This window comes from Magallana gigas, chromosome 10, assembly GCF_963853765.1.
Source record: "Magallana gigas chromosome 10, xbMagGiga1.1, whole genome shotgun sequence".
NCBI lineage: Eukaryota > Metazoa > Mollusca > Bivalvia > Ostreida > Ostreidae > Magallana > Magallana gigas.
Genome location: NC_088862.1, coordinates 9,259,782 through 9,276,957, shown reverse-complemented (window position 1 = coordinate 9,276,957; position 17,176 = coordinate 9,259,782). Strand labels below are relative to the sequence as shown.

Sequence of the window (17,176 nt, the reverse complement as noted above, 5' to 3'; positions counted from 1 at the left end):
ATTCTGATGGATTCATTGAGATTACTGAAATCCCTCTAAATCACTCTGCAGCAGTGCAGTACAGGAAGTGACTCTTCAGACTCAGTTGTTGAAGTGAGGAATCCTACAGACAACCCCGTGGAACCTGTGTTGATTTCACGCAGTTCAGCGGATAGTTTCCAGTCAGCTCATAGTTCAAGTGGTCTGGGTGGTGGGGAAGATCCATATTTGCATGACGAACTAGTGGAAACAAATACCTCGGGTAACAGCGGCTCCAGTGGAACCGAAGACCACAGGAAACTCACATATGACCAACTGGGAAAACCATCGTTTGTACATACCCTAAAAGTGGACTGCGAGATATTTGTGTAAAGTTGTGTTTTAATTTTTCTGTTTACACAGAGACTGCACTTTGTGATGATAAAGACTGTTCAAGTAATATTTACTACTATCAGTGTGTTTTAAAGAATTAACATGGTGATGAAAGAGACTGTTTTAAGTAGTATGTACTACTCTGAATTGTAACCTCAGTGTTTTAGTTTCATACCTTTGTTTCTTTAAAGTCTCCGTTTGCAATTTGGCCAATTGTAAACATATTGGGTGTGAAGACTAGAACATATGTTACAAATTGAATGACATAGGTCAGTTAAATAAATGTGATTTTGATTGTCATGACAACAAATTTGATTTTCAGTGTTTTATTTTGTAAATGTCGGGGCGACATTCAGTTTTGAAGGGGAGTGTGTGACGGGTAGTTATTGGGGGTTTCAGCCACCCCCCCCCCTTTTTTTGTTGATTGATATGTAATGTAGCAAGGGAGATAACTCCAGCGTGGAAGTCCGGAATACGGGGTGATAGGTTTTAACTCTTATATCTGCTGAAACCCGCCAAATAAATGTAACAACAGAATTCTCCTCTTCTTGTTTTTAGGTAAGAAACTGGTTTTATAACCTCAATCCATGTTCATTACTTTTTTCTTGATTGACAATATGTTTATATGTAAACATGCATGTCAATAGAATTGTTGTAAAACATTTTGTACCTTTTAAGATGCATTTTGCGAAGGTAGCACATGTATATGTACCTAGTCACGTGTCTATCGATCTAGTTAAAGAGCAGTAATTGGTTATTATAAAAGTATTATCAATGAATATGTACATTATATCAATAGGGTAGATACGGGAAATTTTGTGGTAAAGAGTATTTTTATATTTTTCTTGAAAATGTACATGGTAAATATGTTCCTGAATTTAGTGAGTTTTATCGTGTAGGTTTAGGTTTTAGCTTGCGTAAACTGTTTCCGGTTTGAGATAAATGTACACAAACACCAGTCTAGACGGACTCCCAAAACGGAGTCAACGGAAGTGAATTTCTGCAAGCATTTTTGGACTCCGTTTTGGGAGTCTACGCATGCGCACTGGTACAAAATATGGCGATTTTTCGATGAAAACATGGTGTCAACAAGAAATGGTCTTGCAAAGTGCTACATGTGTTGGCAGACTTCTAACATGTTTTAAAAGACCCAGGATAAAATTTACTATCGATCGTATTTGCACGAAATAGGGGTATATTTGCACTTAAGAAAGTTATTTCTCTTCGAAGTTGGACGTTTGGACGATGCTTAAAAAGTTTTTTTTTGTGTTTTTCATGGAATTTAATCGTTAATAAAAGGTAAATTGCATTAAATTTTACTTCTTTCGTATTGTGTTAAAATTTAAAATCACCAAACATACAGGTGCGTAAACGAAAAAAGCTTCGATTACTAACAAAAACTGGTTGCTCTAGCGATGATTAAAAAACGTCTTTTTGATATTTAAAAAATAGGATTGGTTGTTTGAAAGCCCAGAAAATGAAACAAATTTTCACTCTAGATTCAATAACTCTTTAAATTGAACTGATAATTATCATCAAAACAATTATAATCGCTCGCGGCATTTGCGATGTTAGGAAACCATGTTAAATACATAATTGTTCAAGATAATTGAATAATTTAGCATGAAAAAGATTAAAATGAGACCATACTTTTAACAAACAATGATAAATAAACATATCCAAGCGTTAAATTTATTTCAAAACAGTTATAGTTGTGCTTGATCAAAGTTATTGGTGAATTTTTCATTTTAAAAATAAATCTTACGTAATACAAGTAAACGGTTATAAACATAGAACATTAATATGACATATAAACGTTCAGAAATGTTTTTGAAAGTTTAAAATTAATTTTTGTCGTGTTTTTGGCCAATTTTAGAGATTTGTTTAGAACTAAGGGGCATAACTCGCACGTTGTTTACATTAGAAACGCCATTTAACCGCAATGCATGATGGAGCCAAAGACTCCGTTTTGGGAGTTAACTCCGTTTTGGGAGTCCCGTCTAGACTGAACACGAGAGGGTCCATATTTTGTGTATTGCTACTAGTTTAAATCCTCAGACATAATGACACGATTGTTAAAATTGATTAAGACAGTTAATATGAAAATATCAGTAAGTTATCCATTTATTCTAGTCTTTTATTCTAGTCAGTTTATTTTGTAAATCCCCTAGACAAATTGAGTTGATTGTTTACAAATTCAGTGATTGTTTGTGATAGGTTTAAACTCTTATATCTGCTGAAACCCGCCAAATAAATGTAACAACAGAATTCTCCTCTTCTTGTTTTTAGCATCAGGACTGGGGTAACACATTGAATACACTTTTTTAACATGACTGAAAAGTGGTGTTTTAGTGTATTTATTTAATGCAATACACAGATTACCAATCTTAATCAATTTTTTCTACGGGAACAAATAATTAAGAACATCACTATCGAACAACCAAGCCCCTGTTTACCTGTGTGTCCGTGGTGAATCTTTTATCACGTGTGCTGTTCGCTTCTATGAGAGTTGAATATGCATGAAAACTAACTAGGATTCGTAAACGACCGCTGCCACCACCCCAGTTAATGTATATCCAACACAGCAACAAACACACAGGTATCGACGCAGCATTTATTAAACTGGAAACAGGGGAGAATGACAGACAAAAATATAAACACAGAACCCTACGGGACACACTCTGCAAACCCGGAATACATGTTATTGAACATAATGGTGGATAACTCCATGAAATCCCAAATAACTCTTTCCAAATGCCTTCACAATATCTAAAATTTGATAGACATCTTTATTCTTTCTCTTTTTTAAATATGTGAATTTAATAATTTTTGTCATTTAAATTCAAGAGCAGAATAAAATAATAAGGCAAATATATACAACTCCTCTCCCAGTCATATCCCATGCTATACATGCACATGTAGGTGACATGAAATATTTTTAAATGATGACCTTTTTTATTTTTTATTTTTTTTATTCTGTGTCAGTATACGTTGTTTAAAAAATATATATATATATAAATTACATTCCAACACTAAATGAACATTTTGGCCACATCCTTCATTGCTGCATGTTTTGAGTGTTTTGGCCCCGCCCTAGATTCAAATCCCACAGTGGAAGATATTGAATTTAAAACTTTGATAAATGGCCTTTTTTCTATTTACTATTTTCGTAAAGCCTAAAGGGTTTCCTGGGCTACAAAACTATGAATTTTGTTCCTTACAGATGTGTTGGAGTAGAGAAGAAGATGTTTAAACATAATATGCATTTACACTATACATCCATTTTGGCTCCGCCCTAGGGTCAAAACCCATACTCCAGGGGACATAGAATTTACAATTTTAGTAGAGTACTTCCTGTTTAACATAATTATGAAGTCAATTTTCCTTACAGATGTGTGAGAGTAGATAAGAATATTTTCATACATTATAAGCATTGACACTATACTGGCCCTGTACCAGTTATCGGCTAAAATTTAACGTTTTCTTTTCGTGTTTCCTTATTTCTTGATATATTGGAATAACACTTTTCATACTTTAAATTGTGAACTCTTTATTTATCCATCGGTTAGATTACATCATCATTTAGAACCCAAAACATATTGTTTCTGTGCTTTTTAGCACGCCCCGAATTTGCCGAGGTTTAATGACTTATTGTACGAGTTATCGGCTTTGTGATAATAACATAGTATAATCCTTGTACATGTTGATTTTATATTCTACAAAGTGTAAATTGAATTATGTCCCTTGCGGGGTCAGCCTATAGGTCGTAGGGGTTATTATATGTAAACAAAACTCATAAAATGATTCGTTTATTATCATACGGTAATACACAAAATCTAACGCTAATCAATACATAATTATACAATCAGGCGTTCAACTGCGCCATGAATCTCTCGGAATATAGTGAGTTCCTTTTGTTTATAAATGTTATATGTAATGATATTATATGCCTAATCAAAGAAGGGATATAATTACGCATCACAAAGAGGTCATATTCTATTTTTAACTTATTAGGTCACTTTCCCCACAGCTGAAAGTGCAAAGATGTAAATCAGCGGTAAACAATGATCGTTAAAGCACATGTTTAAAACATATTGAAAAAAGTTTTCAAGCAAACTTACTTTTCTTTATTCGAAACAGACGACTGAATTAAAAAATCTCGGATATTTGCGTGTGATAAACCCGAACACACAGTTTAGCCGATAACTGGTCTTAGCCGATAACTGGTACTATACCAGTATGGCCAAATTGCCCCCCCCCCCCTATCGCTAAAACCCCCTGACCCAGCGGTCATGCATTTCACAATTGAGGTAGAAGAGTTAGTGGACATCATAATCATGCACACATGTTTATATGTGTGTGTAAAGCAGACGATTTTCTAAGATTTAATATATTTCCCTATATGGCTATATTGGCCCCGTCTAAACCCCTGTCCAAGGGGTATATGAATTTTACAAATTAAGTAGAAGACTTCGAATTCATGGACATTTTAATCATGTATTTGGTTTTTTACAAATATATATGTGAGTAGAGAAGAAAATTTGGTAAGATTTAGTATGTTATACTATATGGCCATATACATGTATACATCACCCTAATTAAAGCCTCATCTTCCCAAGTCAAGGGTTTCTGATCCGCCCTGCTCTACATAAAACCTTGACCGAATAGGCAGAGTTTGACGGGGTTAGAAACCTCGCACGCTGGTTGGTGTCATACAAGTTTGCATTATCCAATAGGAAACGTTGTTTCAATAATGAAGTTAATTGTGAATTGATCAATGTTGAACCGTACCTTTGTCAAATGAATTTGAGACGGAAAAGTAAGTATTTGACTTACTGATATCCGTTTTTAGTCCGAGTGAATCCATATTTCCTACGAATTTGATTTTGTTCATGGGAGCAGCCATATTACTGTTTCTGTTGATAAAGCATTCTCTGATTGGTCAGAACAAGAGGTCACAAAGGTTTAAAAATGAGTACTCTCACTAGATTGCGTAATCGTTAACCCGCATATGTGTTGTCTTTTCGGTCAAGGGTTTATGTAAGGCGGAGCGGATCAGAAACCATTGACTTGGGAAGATGTAAAGCCTGAACTCCTTACGCAAGAGGCATGAATTTTAAAATATTGGTAGAGGGCTTCATGAACATCATAACCATGCATTCAAAAAGACGATATTTTATATTTTGACCTTTTTTTGCATACGTGTTCCTGCCTTTGGCGCCCCTCTTACCATAGCAATTCTTCACACCAAAAATTGTAACAATCGGCCTTGGAGTTTTGAAGAATCCATACAGTGCACTTTAAATACTTTGTGAAGCGCGATTTGGAAAAAAATATAAAATTGAAAAACAAAGTTTTTCTCTCGCTTCTACACTCTGTCCACGTCACATGACAATCATTGATTCTCCATCTTAAAAATTACCTTTCTTCCCCAGTTTCTTGTAGAGGACAATTCCTATTATCCAAAGCATGATTGTAACAAGAACACAAACAACAGAAATGATGACCTTTTTCATGCTTTTTTCTGTTTCAGATTTTTTGGTTTTTGTTTTTGATGTCGAATTCTCACTTTTAGGATTATTTAAACACATTCCAGGAGTGCTGGTATTACAGAGTCTACAATGAATAAACAGAACTTCAGTGTTCACCGAGATCAAATTTATTTGTATTAGTAAATTTTGCCAATTTTGTAAATATATTTGAACTACTCCGTACTGTTCGAGATGCTAAAATCCCTTGAAATTCGGCTCGTCTGACTTTGTTTCAAAAAAGGTCATGGAATATTCCTCTTTTTTTGACCGTTACAATTAAAATTGAAATAGAACAATTCAAACTGATTCTAGTTGCTTGGGGACCAATTTTATTTGTTTTCAGAAATGAGGTTTGTGATAAGAAATGATCTGATTTCGTAAAAACGAATTTGTCCAAACAAGAGGCCATTGGGCCTTATCGGTCAACCGACTTACTGCAGTGTGGCTTTTGGAATGTACATTCATTAGCATTATAATTACCTGCTAATGAAATCATTATTAATATTCCGGGAATGTTTAATCCTAAAAACTTTATAAATTAAAAAAAAAACTTAACCCCTGACCAAGGGGCCATGAACTTCACAATTTTGGAAGAGGCGCACCTCTTCATCAATACTATGTAGGTATTACTACCTAGCTCATCTGCTTAATATCCAGGAGCAGAGGAGATCTCTGAAGAATTAATGCATTTTCATATATAATCATTAGAACACCACCCTAACACAGGAACCAATGACAAATGGCCGTGAGATTCATAATTTCGAAGAGGCATTCTTCCTCATCATAACTATGTACTTAGTTAATCGGCTTAATACCCAGGGACAGAAGAGGAGATAAAAGCATTTCTATATAACCATTTGAGCCCCTCATAAGTGCAAAAAAAAAACCTGACCCTGAGCCATTTATTTCCCAAGGGTGACAATCTCATGTTGGTATTTAAAAGTAGTATAGTAATAGGATTTCATTCATCATTTTCATTCATGCGTGCATTGATTTGTATTGGTTACGTGTTTCTTTGGTGTCACGTGATTGTCGAGTTTGAGTTGTATTCGTGTGGTCACGCTTTGGGTGTAAAAGAGTTGTAGAACCGGTATGTGATGGGTGCGGTAGCTAAGTACGCATGTGTGAATGTTTAAATAAATACTTTTTAAATTATAATTTTTCTCTTAATTTCCCATGATAACACGTCATAGATGTATGATCTCCTGCGAGACATCATCACTAAAGTAGCATTCCTTAGAAATTCCTAATGGAATCTATGGATTAGTTCTGGTAAGTGATATGTCCATATTTATTTAAATAATTGAAACTAAATAATTACTAGTGTGTGAGTAAATTATACGAGCGTTTCATTTCCATTGTAGGTCACCTTTACTTTATTTTAATAAACGTAAATCATTTGCAATACATAACTTTGTGAACCTTCATCAATTGATGGACTTGGGTCATTTATAATCTATTCATGTGATGGAAGACCAACTTTTTTAAAAATGATCGATTCATCCGTAGTGTAGTATATATGTGCTTTGCGTGAACATTTTTAAGAAAAAAATCAGTGTCAGTGGAAAGTATTTGAATGGATGCCAAATGAACAGAGCTCTGTATAAATTCTATCAATATTTTGTGAAATATTTAGCGCTGGAAAACACTGAGCTCCCGTGTCTGCAATTTCGAACGACGAAGGGACCGAATTATATCGAGCACGAAAGTGTGACGTCATGCCAACAGTTTAACTGCTTAATGTCCAGAGGTCGTTTGTATGAAAATTCGAAGAATTTTCGAAAGTTTATGCTTAATCTTGTAAAGAATATACTCAACTAAGCAATATGTTTATTTTCCATTACATAAGAATTCTAAGCAACATGCTTAATAATTCTTAGTTCAGGAAAATATTGATTTATTACATGTACATGTATTGTTTTAAAAAAGAATGTGTTTTTTAAACGTATACTTAGTACTTAAAGGGACTTGGACACGATTTGACTTAAAATTTTCTAATTTTATTTTTTCATTTTTATTGTGAATACTGATAAATATAGAAGTTTATAATGCTTTGTGAAAATTTGAAAGTCAAATATCAAGTTATAAGCAAGATATAGAGTTCATAATTCATTGTTTTGTAAACAAACTCGAATATTGTCAAATTTTACAGATGTGTTGAATTGGTGTAAGTTTCAATCAAATGTATCTTTCCTTTGTTGATAATTGTATCTATGAATATATTGAATGAGTTTAAATTGTTTTTTAAATGTCATTTTGTCCAAGAAATGGCAAATCTCTACATTACATTTTTGTAAACAACTATAAGACTCGAGCTTTGTTTACATAACAACCAATTCTTACCTCTGTATCTTGCTTATTACTCGACTTAAACATTCAATATTTTAGTTTCATTTAAAATGCACCAGTAAAATCATTTCATACATAAAAACAAAAATTAAATTTTTGATCTCAAATCGTGTCCAAGTCCCTTGTGTAATTATTTTTTCATAGATGTACATTAAGTTTTGTTTTCATTACTGTAGATTCCTAATACTCGAGTACTAATTTCCATCACTTCGCAACAGTTTTGCATCAAATCGCGAAAGTATAAAATAATGAATGCTGAATGTTTATCAAAGTTTCAATTACCTTACATCCATCTGAAAAAGGGAGAAATTTTAAATCCGCGAGACGTGCTTGTCTCAGTTTTCACGTTTAATTATGAATCTACAGTATAGTACCGCTCAACGGTATGACAGATATATGTATCATCATATTCATCTTGTGATCGTTTTAATCTAAAGGCATGTTTAACAGTAGACAAGAACCCCCCCCCCCCCCCCCCCCGAGATAAATAGAAAGGAGAAAGCTGGGTTCAAATGGAAATGAATGAGTTTTAAAATGTATAAAGAAATGGTGAATAACATAAATTTCTCGCTATGATATTGTATTATTTTTGGTAAGTTTTCTAATGTAAACACATTATTTTCTCTTTAAAAAGAAGAAATGGTCGGGAATATTACTGCGTTGTTTACTACTTACATGTATTTCGTTTACAGCGCTTATTCAACATGCAATTCTATCGGCTCAAGTCTATTTACAATCTGTTGTATATTCCTCTTACTATCATACACTTAAGCAACATACTTATTAAGGTCTTCCGTTTCCAACGGAAGACCTTACTATTATTCTGAAAAAATTTCAAATTTCTTATTATTTTTTTTTTCTTCTAGACGCCAACTTTGATCCTTAATATCTCGCTCGTTTGTTCACCGATTGTTTTGAAATTTTCAGGACTGATAACATGCCGCGTGATGTTGTCGTTGCATATTTTAGTTGAGGAAAATCCCCATTCGGTTTTGAGTTATTCCCCTTTTAGTAAAATTTAATGACTTCTTTTGTCCAGGGGGGTTTAGCTATAACGATGGCTGGCAGAGTCTCAAAGATGAGCTGGTTTGGAAGCTAATACATTGAATTTGTGCGAGATATATTTTATTTATTATTTAAATGCAAATAAAAGGGGTGGTATAGATGTTGAAACAAAGGCAAGAAAAAAATTCAAAAAAATTCGCGTATTTTCCGTGTTAGTTTCCTACCTGATAAAAATTTGTTATAACATGTATTTTAAAAGATCTTGGTCTTACCAAGACTTTTCATTCGGTATACAGAAAAAGGGGCTGGCCCCTATAATTAAGGAGTTAGATGCGTCAAAAGTTTCTTGTCAATAACTTGTAAAGGAATAAAAATTTCTAATGCATTATTGAAGCAAAGTTGTAAAGAAATTAATTTTGAATCCTTCCGTGGTATTCAATTTAATGTTTTCGTAATTTATAGCCAGTATTTGCAGAAACAATTGTTGTCAGTTCGGTCCATTTTTGTGGGGGTGCGCACGTTTAGGAGGTTATGAAAGGGCTTTTTGTAATGCACTAACTGATACATGCAGCGCGCAAAAATAATTCTACATAAAATTCCCAAATGTTTTTATTCATATGTACATATTCATTTCATAAAGATGAACGTCTTTGACCTTATTTTTGTTGTTTGTTTCATAACTGTGCCCCTTTCTATATTTAGATGCATTACGAGACTCAGGTAACCGATCGATAGAAGAGTCGCTAGCTGTATTCAGGCCGTCGCCTTGACGACAGTGCATATGCTTGTAGAGCTGGACGTACACATGTTTAACGCCCCACTGTGTTACTGTAACAGAGACATTTTGAATTGTTTCAGTACTGGGAGATGTGTTATTTAAATGGTTCGAATGCATGGTAATTAAACTCAACTTTTCTACAGTACGCATACACGGCCGTCATATAAAGCACAATGTGTATTACTGACATGACAAATGTACGCTGGCAATTTAAACGAACGCGGGATTGCTCCCGATAGAACATTTCTTTTAAAGCAAAACAAAATACTGATTTCCGATGGATATAATATTATCATCGTGGAGATGATTTTAAAAAGTGAACTTCGTATACGATAATATTTGAATCCAAAGCCGCTATTTTTAAGTAACGGTTATTAGGGATACCTGTATTAATTATGACTTGCCCCGCGTTTCACGTTTTTTACTTGCAATGCATCTACAAACGAAAATACCAAACAACCTTCGGCAGCAATTTATAAATAATTTATTACATACTAGTACACAATATTAAAGAGATAATTAAATAAATTGTGCTTTATAATTGTACTCGCTATCTTCCGTGGAAATAATGGCATGGAAAAAATGTTGTTCAATGTTCATCAAAAACGATGTAGCCTTAGCAATCGAAAATAATTAACAAACTGTATATTGATAGATTGACACATTAACAAACATTCAGACCCGCAATGTATTTTTTGCAAATTCTATAAAATGTAGACTCAATAAGTTAATTTTTCCGTTTGGGGTATTTTGAATCACATGTGTACGCTATGTGTACATGTACATATAGATTAATAGCCATATAGATAAACACTTTCAGTGTTGAATTTTTAAAAGATATTTTGTACATGCAAAGCAATCCAATGCAAGGGCTATTAAATTCGAACAATGTACATACGATAGGGATCGAACTGATACTGGTTCTGCTTGTTCTACAAACAGCGAATGAAATGCGAAGTATTAGGGTGTTATTTTTTAAACAAATAAGTATTGCTCTCTTAAAACCTTGCATTACTAAACAAAGTATTTCATCGGAAGCATTATTAGTTACCTTAGCTGCATATATGTAGCTCTCCTTCTGGAAAAATTGAGTACCATCCGAAATTTTTCATAGCAATAGCTTTCCAAAAAGCTTGCCTGACTACCCAAATTTATTCAATGGAAGCATGCATGTATCAATTAGACTATCTTATAAGAAATGAAATTTAATTTTCGCTGCGGATCATAAATTATTAAACTGAACGTGCAGAGTTTAGAAGCAATTTCAATCTTTTTCTTCGATCGAGTGCATGTACCTGTATATCACTGGAAATTAAATCATTTCATTATTTTAAATCATTTTAGGAATGTACATGTATCGAATAATCTCAAACAGTCAAATTGAAAATTGAATTTGTTATATATTAGATGCAAAATCAAAGACATTTTGTTATTTCTAACCATATAGGAAAGGATATTCAAACACGTACATGTAGCATCGTTATTTGAAAGTGTGTGTGTGGGGGGGGGGGGGTTAGGTGGGCAGCTTCATCAAAAAAAAATCTTGACAAGGAATTTAAAAAATGGGGAATTTTGAAAATCCTAATCCGTAGGTGGGAGGGGGTATTTACATTTTAACTTCAATTTAATTCAATTAGAATTACTTTATTTTTTGGTTCCATTTATTACATGCTCCGACAAAAGTGAAAGATCCATGATATCTCTATTTATTATATGACCAGTTAAGAAAATAGAGTGGGTAAGACCATCTACACATCATGTGCTCTGGCCTAACTTGGACTCGCCCACTAATCGGCGAGCAAAAATTATGAATGAGACGTATTATGGCGCGAAGTCTTTCTTTACCATTCACGCAACAGCTGAGATCTCAGATAGATCCATCGGCATAGATCCACTGGGAGGGTGTCAACTAATAACTACATATATTATACTTTGGATAGAAAGTTTTAGAAGAAATCTATCGAATTAACATACACACTTAATTGACTAGCAATTGTTAGATGTACATTTACATTTGTACACGCGAGTGAAACCCTTTTCCAGATGAATGAAATCGCCCAATTGATCGAAAATCGGGTCACACGTACCCCACTTCGGCGAATTACTTGTACGTAGCACCTCCAGTAAATATTCCAATTATATGAATTTATATTTGTTTTAATTAATCTAAACTGATGATTCTTTGTTAATGATGATAATCCAACACCAACTATTACTTACATTGTACTACTTAGACAATGTGTATCATCTTGCGATGACACCTCCCTCTTTTTTTTTGACCTTTCAAATATGGCAATCTATTTTTAAATCAGGATTACACACGTGCAATGTGAAATGCCCTTTTAATTGAACACTCTTGCTCATTGTGCTTATTACATCCCATATAACGTTTTCATCAATTATGAATATAAATGTTGACACATTAAAGATGCATCCTCAGGCAATTATTAATTCAAGCTTGTGGGTCCCCCCCCCCCCCCCACTTTTTCTCACAGCAACTAATTTTTTTAAAATTTGCTTATAAAAAATTGAATTATCAAGGATGTAAAAATTTATATAAAAATAAGGAAATTAGGATTGTAATTGGGAGTTTTTTTTTTTTTTTTTTGCTTGTCAAGATTTTTTGGATGAGTCTGCCCCCCCCCCCCACACTTTCAAAAAGGATGCTACGTGCCTGCATAAAGATAACAACATTAAAGGGCCTTCCGTCATTTTCAAGCCATGATAAACATGATAAAAAGGACTCTCAAAATAAGAAAATAGACGCAAAGTAAACTGCATTCATGGCATATGTTCACATTGTATGATGTGTCTCAAAATTCCTATTTTGGACTCGTCCACTTTAACTACGAAAAAATTAATGAATGAGACATCCTGATTCTGGCGCGGAGTCTTGTAAATGAAATTTCCATTGATCTGAATGGATTTTTCCGTGAGGGTCGGGGTACTAGGTATAAAAACAAATTTAATCGTTCAAAGTTTTGAATTGTTAACAACGATATATCAGATCGAATGTTTTAGAGCGATTTATAAATCCAAAATACAGTCATTTTTAATCTGTTGACGCGTGAGCATATGTATTAAGTAGGCGGGCATCCCTACACCCTATTAATTGAAGACAAATGAAATCGCGTCCAGCAGAACTCCCTGGCATTTTAGTGTTTGTTATTATAAATTTATGATTTTGTTTGTTAATAACAATTCAACATCAATTTTTAATTAACAATGTACACTCTAGTACGCTTATACACAGTTTTGTTGCGATGACCCCCCCCCCCCTTCCCGGACATTATACCTATTTTTAAATCAGGATTACACACGTGCTTGCATGTGCAGAAGACAATCTGGAACTTAACTGATAACTATATCATCTCTTTGGAGATTTATTTCTCCGTAAGCAAATACGTGTAGTAACTGATACATGCAATTGTGAAAACCATAGAGGAATGCATAATCTGCGCATAATAACTAACTGCTTGATGCAATATTTCTTTTTTCCAACATGTTTTAAGTCAATGATAATATGAAAATATATGCTTGACTTCATATCGGAAATTACTCATTTTCTTTATTCCCCTTTTCAATACACAAAACAAACCAACAGACCAAATTGATCCAGATAAATAAATTATCAAAAATAAACCTAAAAAACAAACTACACTTTCATCCTTCACCCACAATATTGCCTTTTCGATATTTGTCATCGTGGTAGATCCGTGTAACAATCTATTAAGTAGGTGCTTGCACGACATAGAACCGGCCCTTGCTGATCAACGTTTTCATTAACACATATAAAGGGAAAAAAAATATTTAGATTTTTTCTTGGATTTATTTTGATGTAAATAAAAAAGAGAAGAAATTAGTTCTATAATATATATGCGATGTAAATCTTTTTTCCACGCAATATTTCGTATAAAACAACGAAGAGTAGTATCTTGAAACTTCATTCAAAATTTGATTAGACCTTTAAATTGTAAAATGCTAACATTGAAAATTGTGCCCGATTTCTTTTTTTTTAAGATAAAACTTTATTTAAAAAACTGATTCTTTGAGACAAAATAAATAAACATAATCAGTTTGATATTCTCTAAGTGCAGTTCTGTAGCTCTTAGTCTGAAAAAGAATCGGATGGACGACCTAGGACCCAGATCGTCCATCCAAATTTCTTGAATATTGCCATTTCTTTCGTACGCGGACGCATGTTGGCCGAATACTCACCAAGACTAAATGGTTCGTATTTTAAGTTTTAACTGCGTTTAAAGGTAATATTGGAATTCCGATAATTTTGAAAATGATTAATTAAATAAAAATGGTTAAAATTACCGTCAAATTACCGGCATCGGCCTTCCCCATGCGCGAATCAAGAAGAGTAGGGTGAGGGTTCCAGACCCCACCCCAACCCCCGCAAAATTTCTTTCCATTACATGTACAATATAAAATTACAAAAATATGCCTCGGACATCCCCAGGCAAACTCAAATAACCGTCAGACACTCAACCCCCACCCCAGGAAAATTTTTCTTATCTGCGCATGCCCCCTCCCCCCCCCCCCCTCAAAAAACAAAATTATTCTTCAGAACCCCCTGTAAAATTTCCAGGATCTCCGCATACATTCTAAAAGATTCATTGGCCCTTGCTTTCGATAAAAAATTCGAGTAAAATGTTTGGTCTTTTTACGTTCATACCGGGCATACCCACTGTGTGATTATAATCGTCGTCCATATTCTGTGTATATTGAGTCAATTATGATGATTCGATAAGTTTCTCAAAATAAAATGCACATGCAAAAAAACAACATGCGGCGAATCAAACTTCAGACAACTTTTAAAGATCTGTATTTGCTTATATACATGTACTTTGTTTCTTTTACACAGTGTTTATACATCTAATATTGCACCATGGTCAGGTATCAATTTTTGTATTACGTCACAAGTATGACGCAGCTACGATGGAAGACCTAATCGTTGCTTGCAACGAGCTCGTCTCTAGTTTGTTATACTTTCATGTTAAATACTGAAATCTGATTGGTTAAGACGCAGTTAATAATATTTTCTATTACCCTCAGCGTTAGCAACGCACTTAGCAACGGGTAACATTAAAAAATGTTACATGCGCGAAAATTATGCGCGTACGGTTCGCTGTAGAATTCACGTTATTCCTATATAAAAGCAGTAACATTTTCTTAAAATTAAGACATTCAGTATAACAAAATAAATAGTGCCTGTTTGGGAGGATACCAGTTGAAATTGACACCCCTCGAAAACCATTGTCAACCTCCGCTTCGCGTCGGTTGACAATGGTTTTCTCGGGCGCGGGGGTGTTAAGGAAGCATATGGAATCTGAGTTACATGTAATTCCGTGAAATCACAAATCTTAGTTATTATGTACATATTCAAATATATAAGCAACGAAACGTAGACCAAAAACAAATAAAAAACACTGAAGACAATTTTTGCCTGAAATAAGTTTGTATTACGTAGATTTACACATTGATGACGTCATGACTTAAAGCTGAATGTCGTGTGAATTTGATCGGAAAGCATCGTAAACATATTCGAAATATAACTAATCTAAGAACTCTAATAAAGTATTGTGGTGTGATTTATTGAGAATTGAACATAAGAATACTGGGGGAGATGTCAGTTTTATCAATCATTCGCTAAAAGGTATGTAAATTTGCTTTTATTTCTCGGCCAGGCTTTCCTCTGTCGTTGTTTACGATATAAAAATCTGACTAGAACAACACTACCCCGTGTATATTGAACTTTAAATTTTATACGTATCGTTAGTTTGATCAATGTTTAAATTGAAAAGTGCTGCTAGAATCCCATGTTGTGTGTTGTTTTAATGCAATTTGCCGTTTTCCGTGCAAACGTTAAAAAAGATGGGAAGGTTTTACGAGAACCGGATGAATAACTTTTTAATAAGGAAAAACATAAGATTCTGTAGCGGTTTTGATTAAACTGAGATGTTTTGCCTTCACTTCGTATGTTTATTTTATTTTGGAAACCGCGGGGTAGTGTTGTTCTATCACATTTTATGTTAAGGAATATACGTAAGCTATTTATAGTTGTCACGTGATAATGCACTAATGTGGCAGTGATGTACTACCCGATTTTATTGCACTGACATCTATTTTAAAGGATACAACTAAGTTTTTGATCTTATTCAAAATAATTATTTAATTTCACGATTTTGAATACAACAGTCAAAATAAGACGGCAGATTGGCCATATGCTTCCTTAACACCCCCGCGGGGTGTCAATTTCAACTGTTACCCTCCCAAACAGGCACTATTTATATAATACTTAAGAGAGGCAAGACCTATGCTTAGATTTAAGCTTATTCTATGTATATGCGTAAGAGTTGAGACGTTTTATGCAATATACAAAGCAATATGCTAAGTCGATTTTCAATCTGCCAAGTACAAATTCTGAACTTAAGAATATGGTTAAGCTCTTTAGACATTTTTATCCATGCGACCTGAACTTAAGAATATGCTTAAGCTCTTGAGACATTTTTATCCATGCGACCCAGGAGTAAAAAAGATGATTATTTTTAAGACTGCATTAATGTTGATGGTTTTAGTTCCACCCCTTAAGCCCAGGGGAACAGAACCCATACATTTCACATTCCTTACTCCCATTTACCCATAAATGCTACTGTGGAATCATTAAAATTCGTGGTGGCCAATTTTCGTGGACAGCTTAAATTAAACAGGTTCGTAGGGACGTCATTTCGTGTAATCTCTTATACCTGCAAATGTAAATATGACTGTGTAACCCTTATTTATTCATTCCTGGAGGTAGTTAATTCGTATATGAAAGTTTTCCACCAATTCAACGAAAGTGAGCCACCACGAAATATAATGATTCCACAGTATATGCCACATTTGGTTGAAATTGGTTTAGTGGTTCCAGAAAAGAAGCTAAAAATGTTCAAATATTTACAACCGACGACGGACAATTATCAAATGGGAAGAAAATAAAAAAGAACAAAAAACTATCTAAAACTAATCTGCATTCCTTAGCAGCCATAAATCACGACTAATAGTGGAGTTTTTCTGGCAGAGAATCCCTGTGGTTTCTGATAGATTCACTTTTTCAAAATTGAAGGTAACCCTCAAATATGTATTTGTTTTATATGTCTGCCAGAGAAACACA

At 34.0% G+C, this 17,176-nt stretch overlaps 1 protein-coding gene across 1 annotated transcript in view; it reads right to left on the bottom strand.

Annotated features, from left to right (window-relative positions):
* Positions 1-4,144: 4,144 nt before the first annotated feature.
* LOC136272026 (uncharacterized) overlaps positions 4,145-17,176 on the bottom strand; it is an 81,867-nt gene continuing 68,835 nt past the window's right edge. The window contains exon 6 of the mRNA XM_066072705.1: positions 4,145-5,967. Within this exon, the coding sequence (XP_065928777.1) occupies positions 5,763-5,967 (205 nt within the window). The 3' untranslated portion in view covers positions 4,145-5,762. The remainder of the gene's footprint in view (positions 5,968-17,176) is intronic.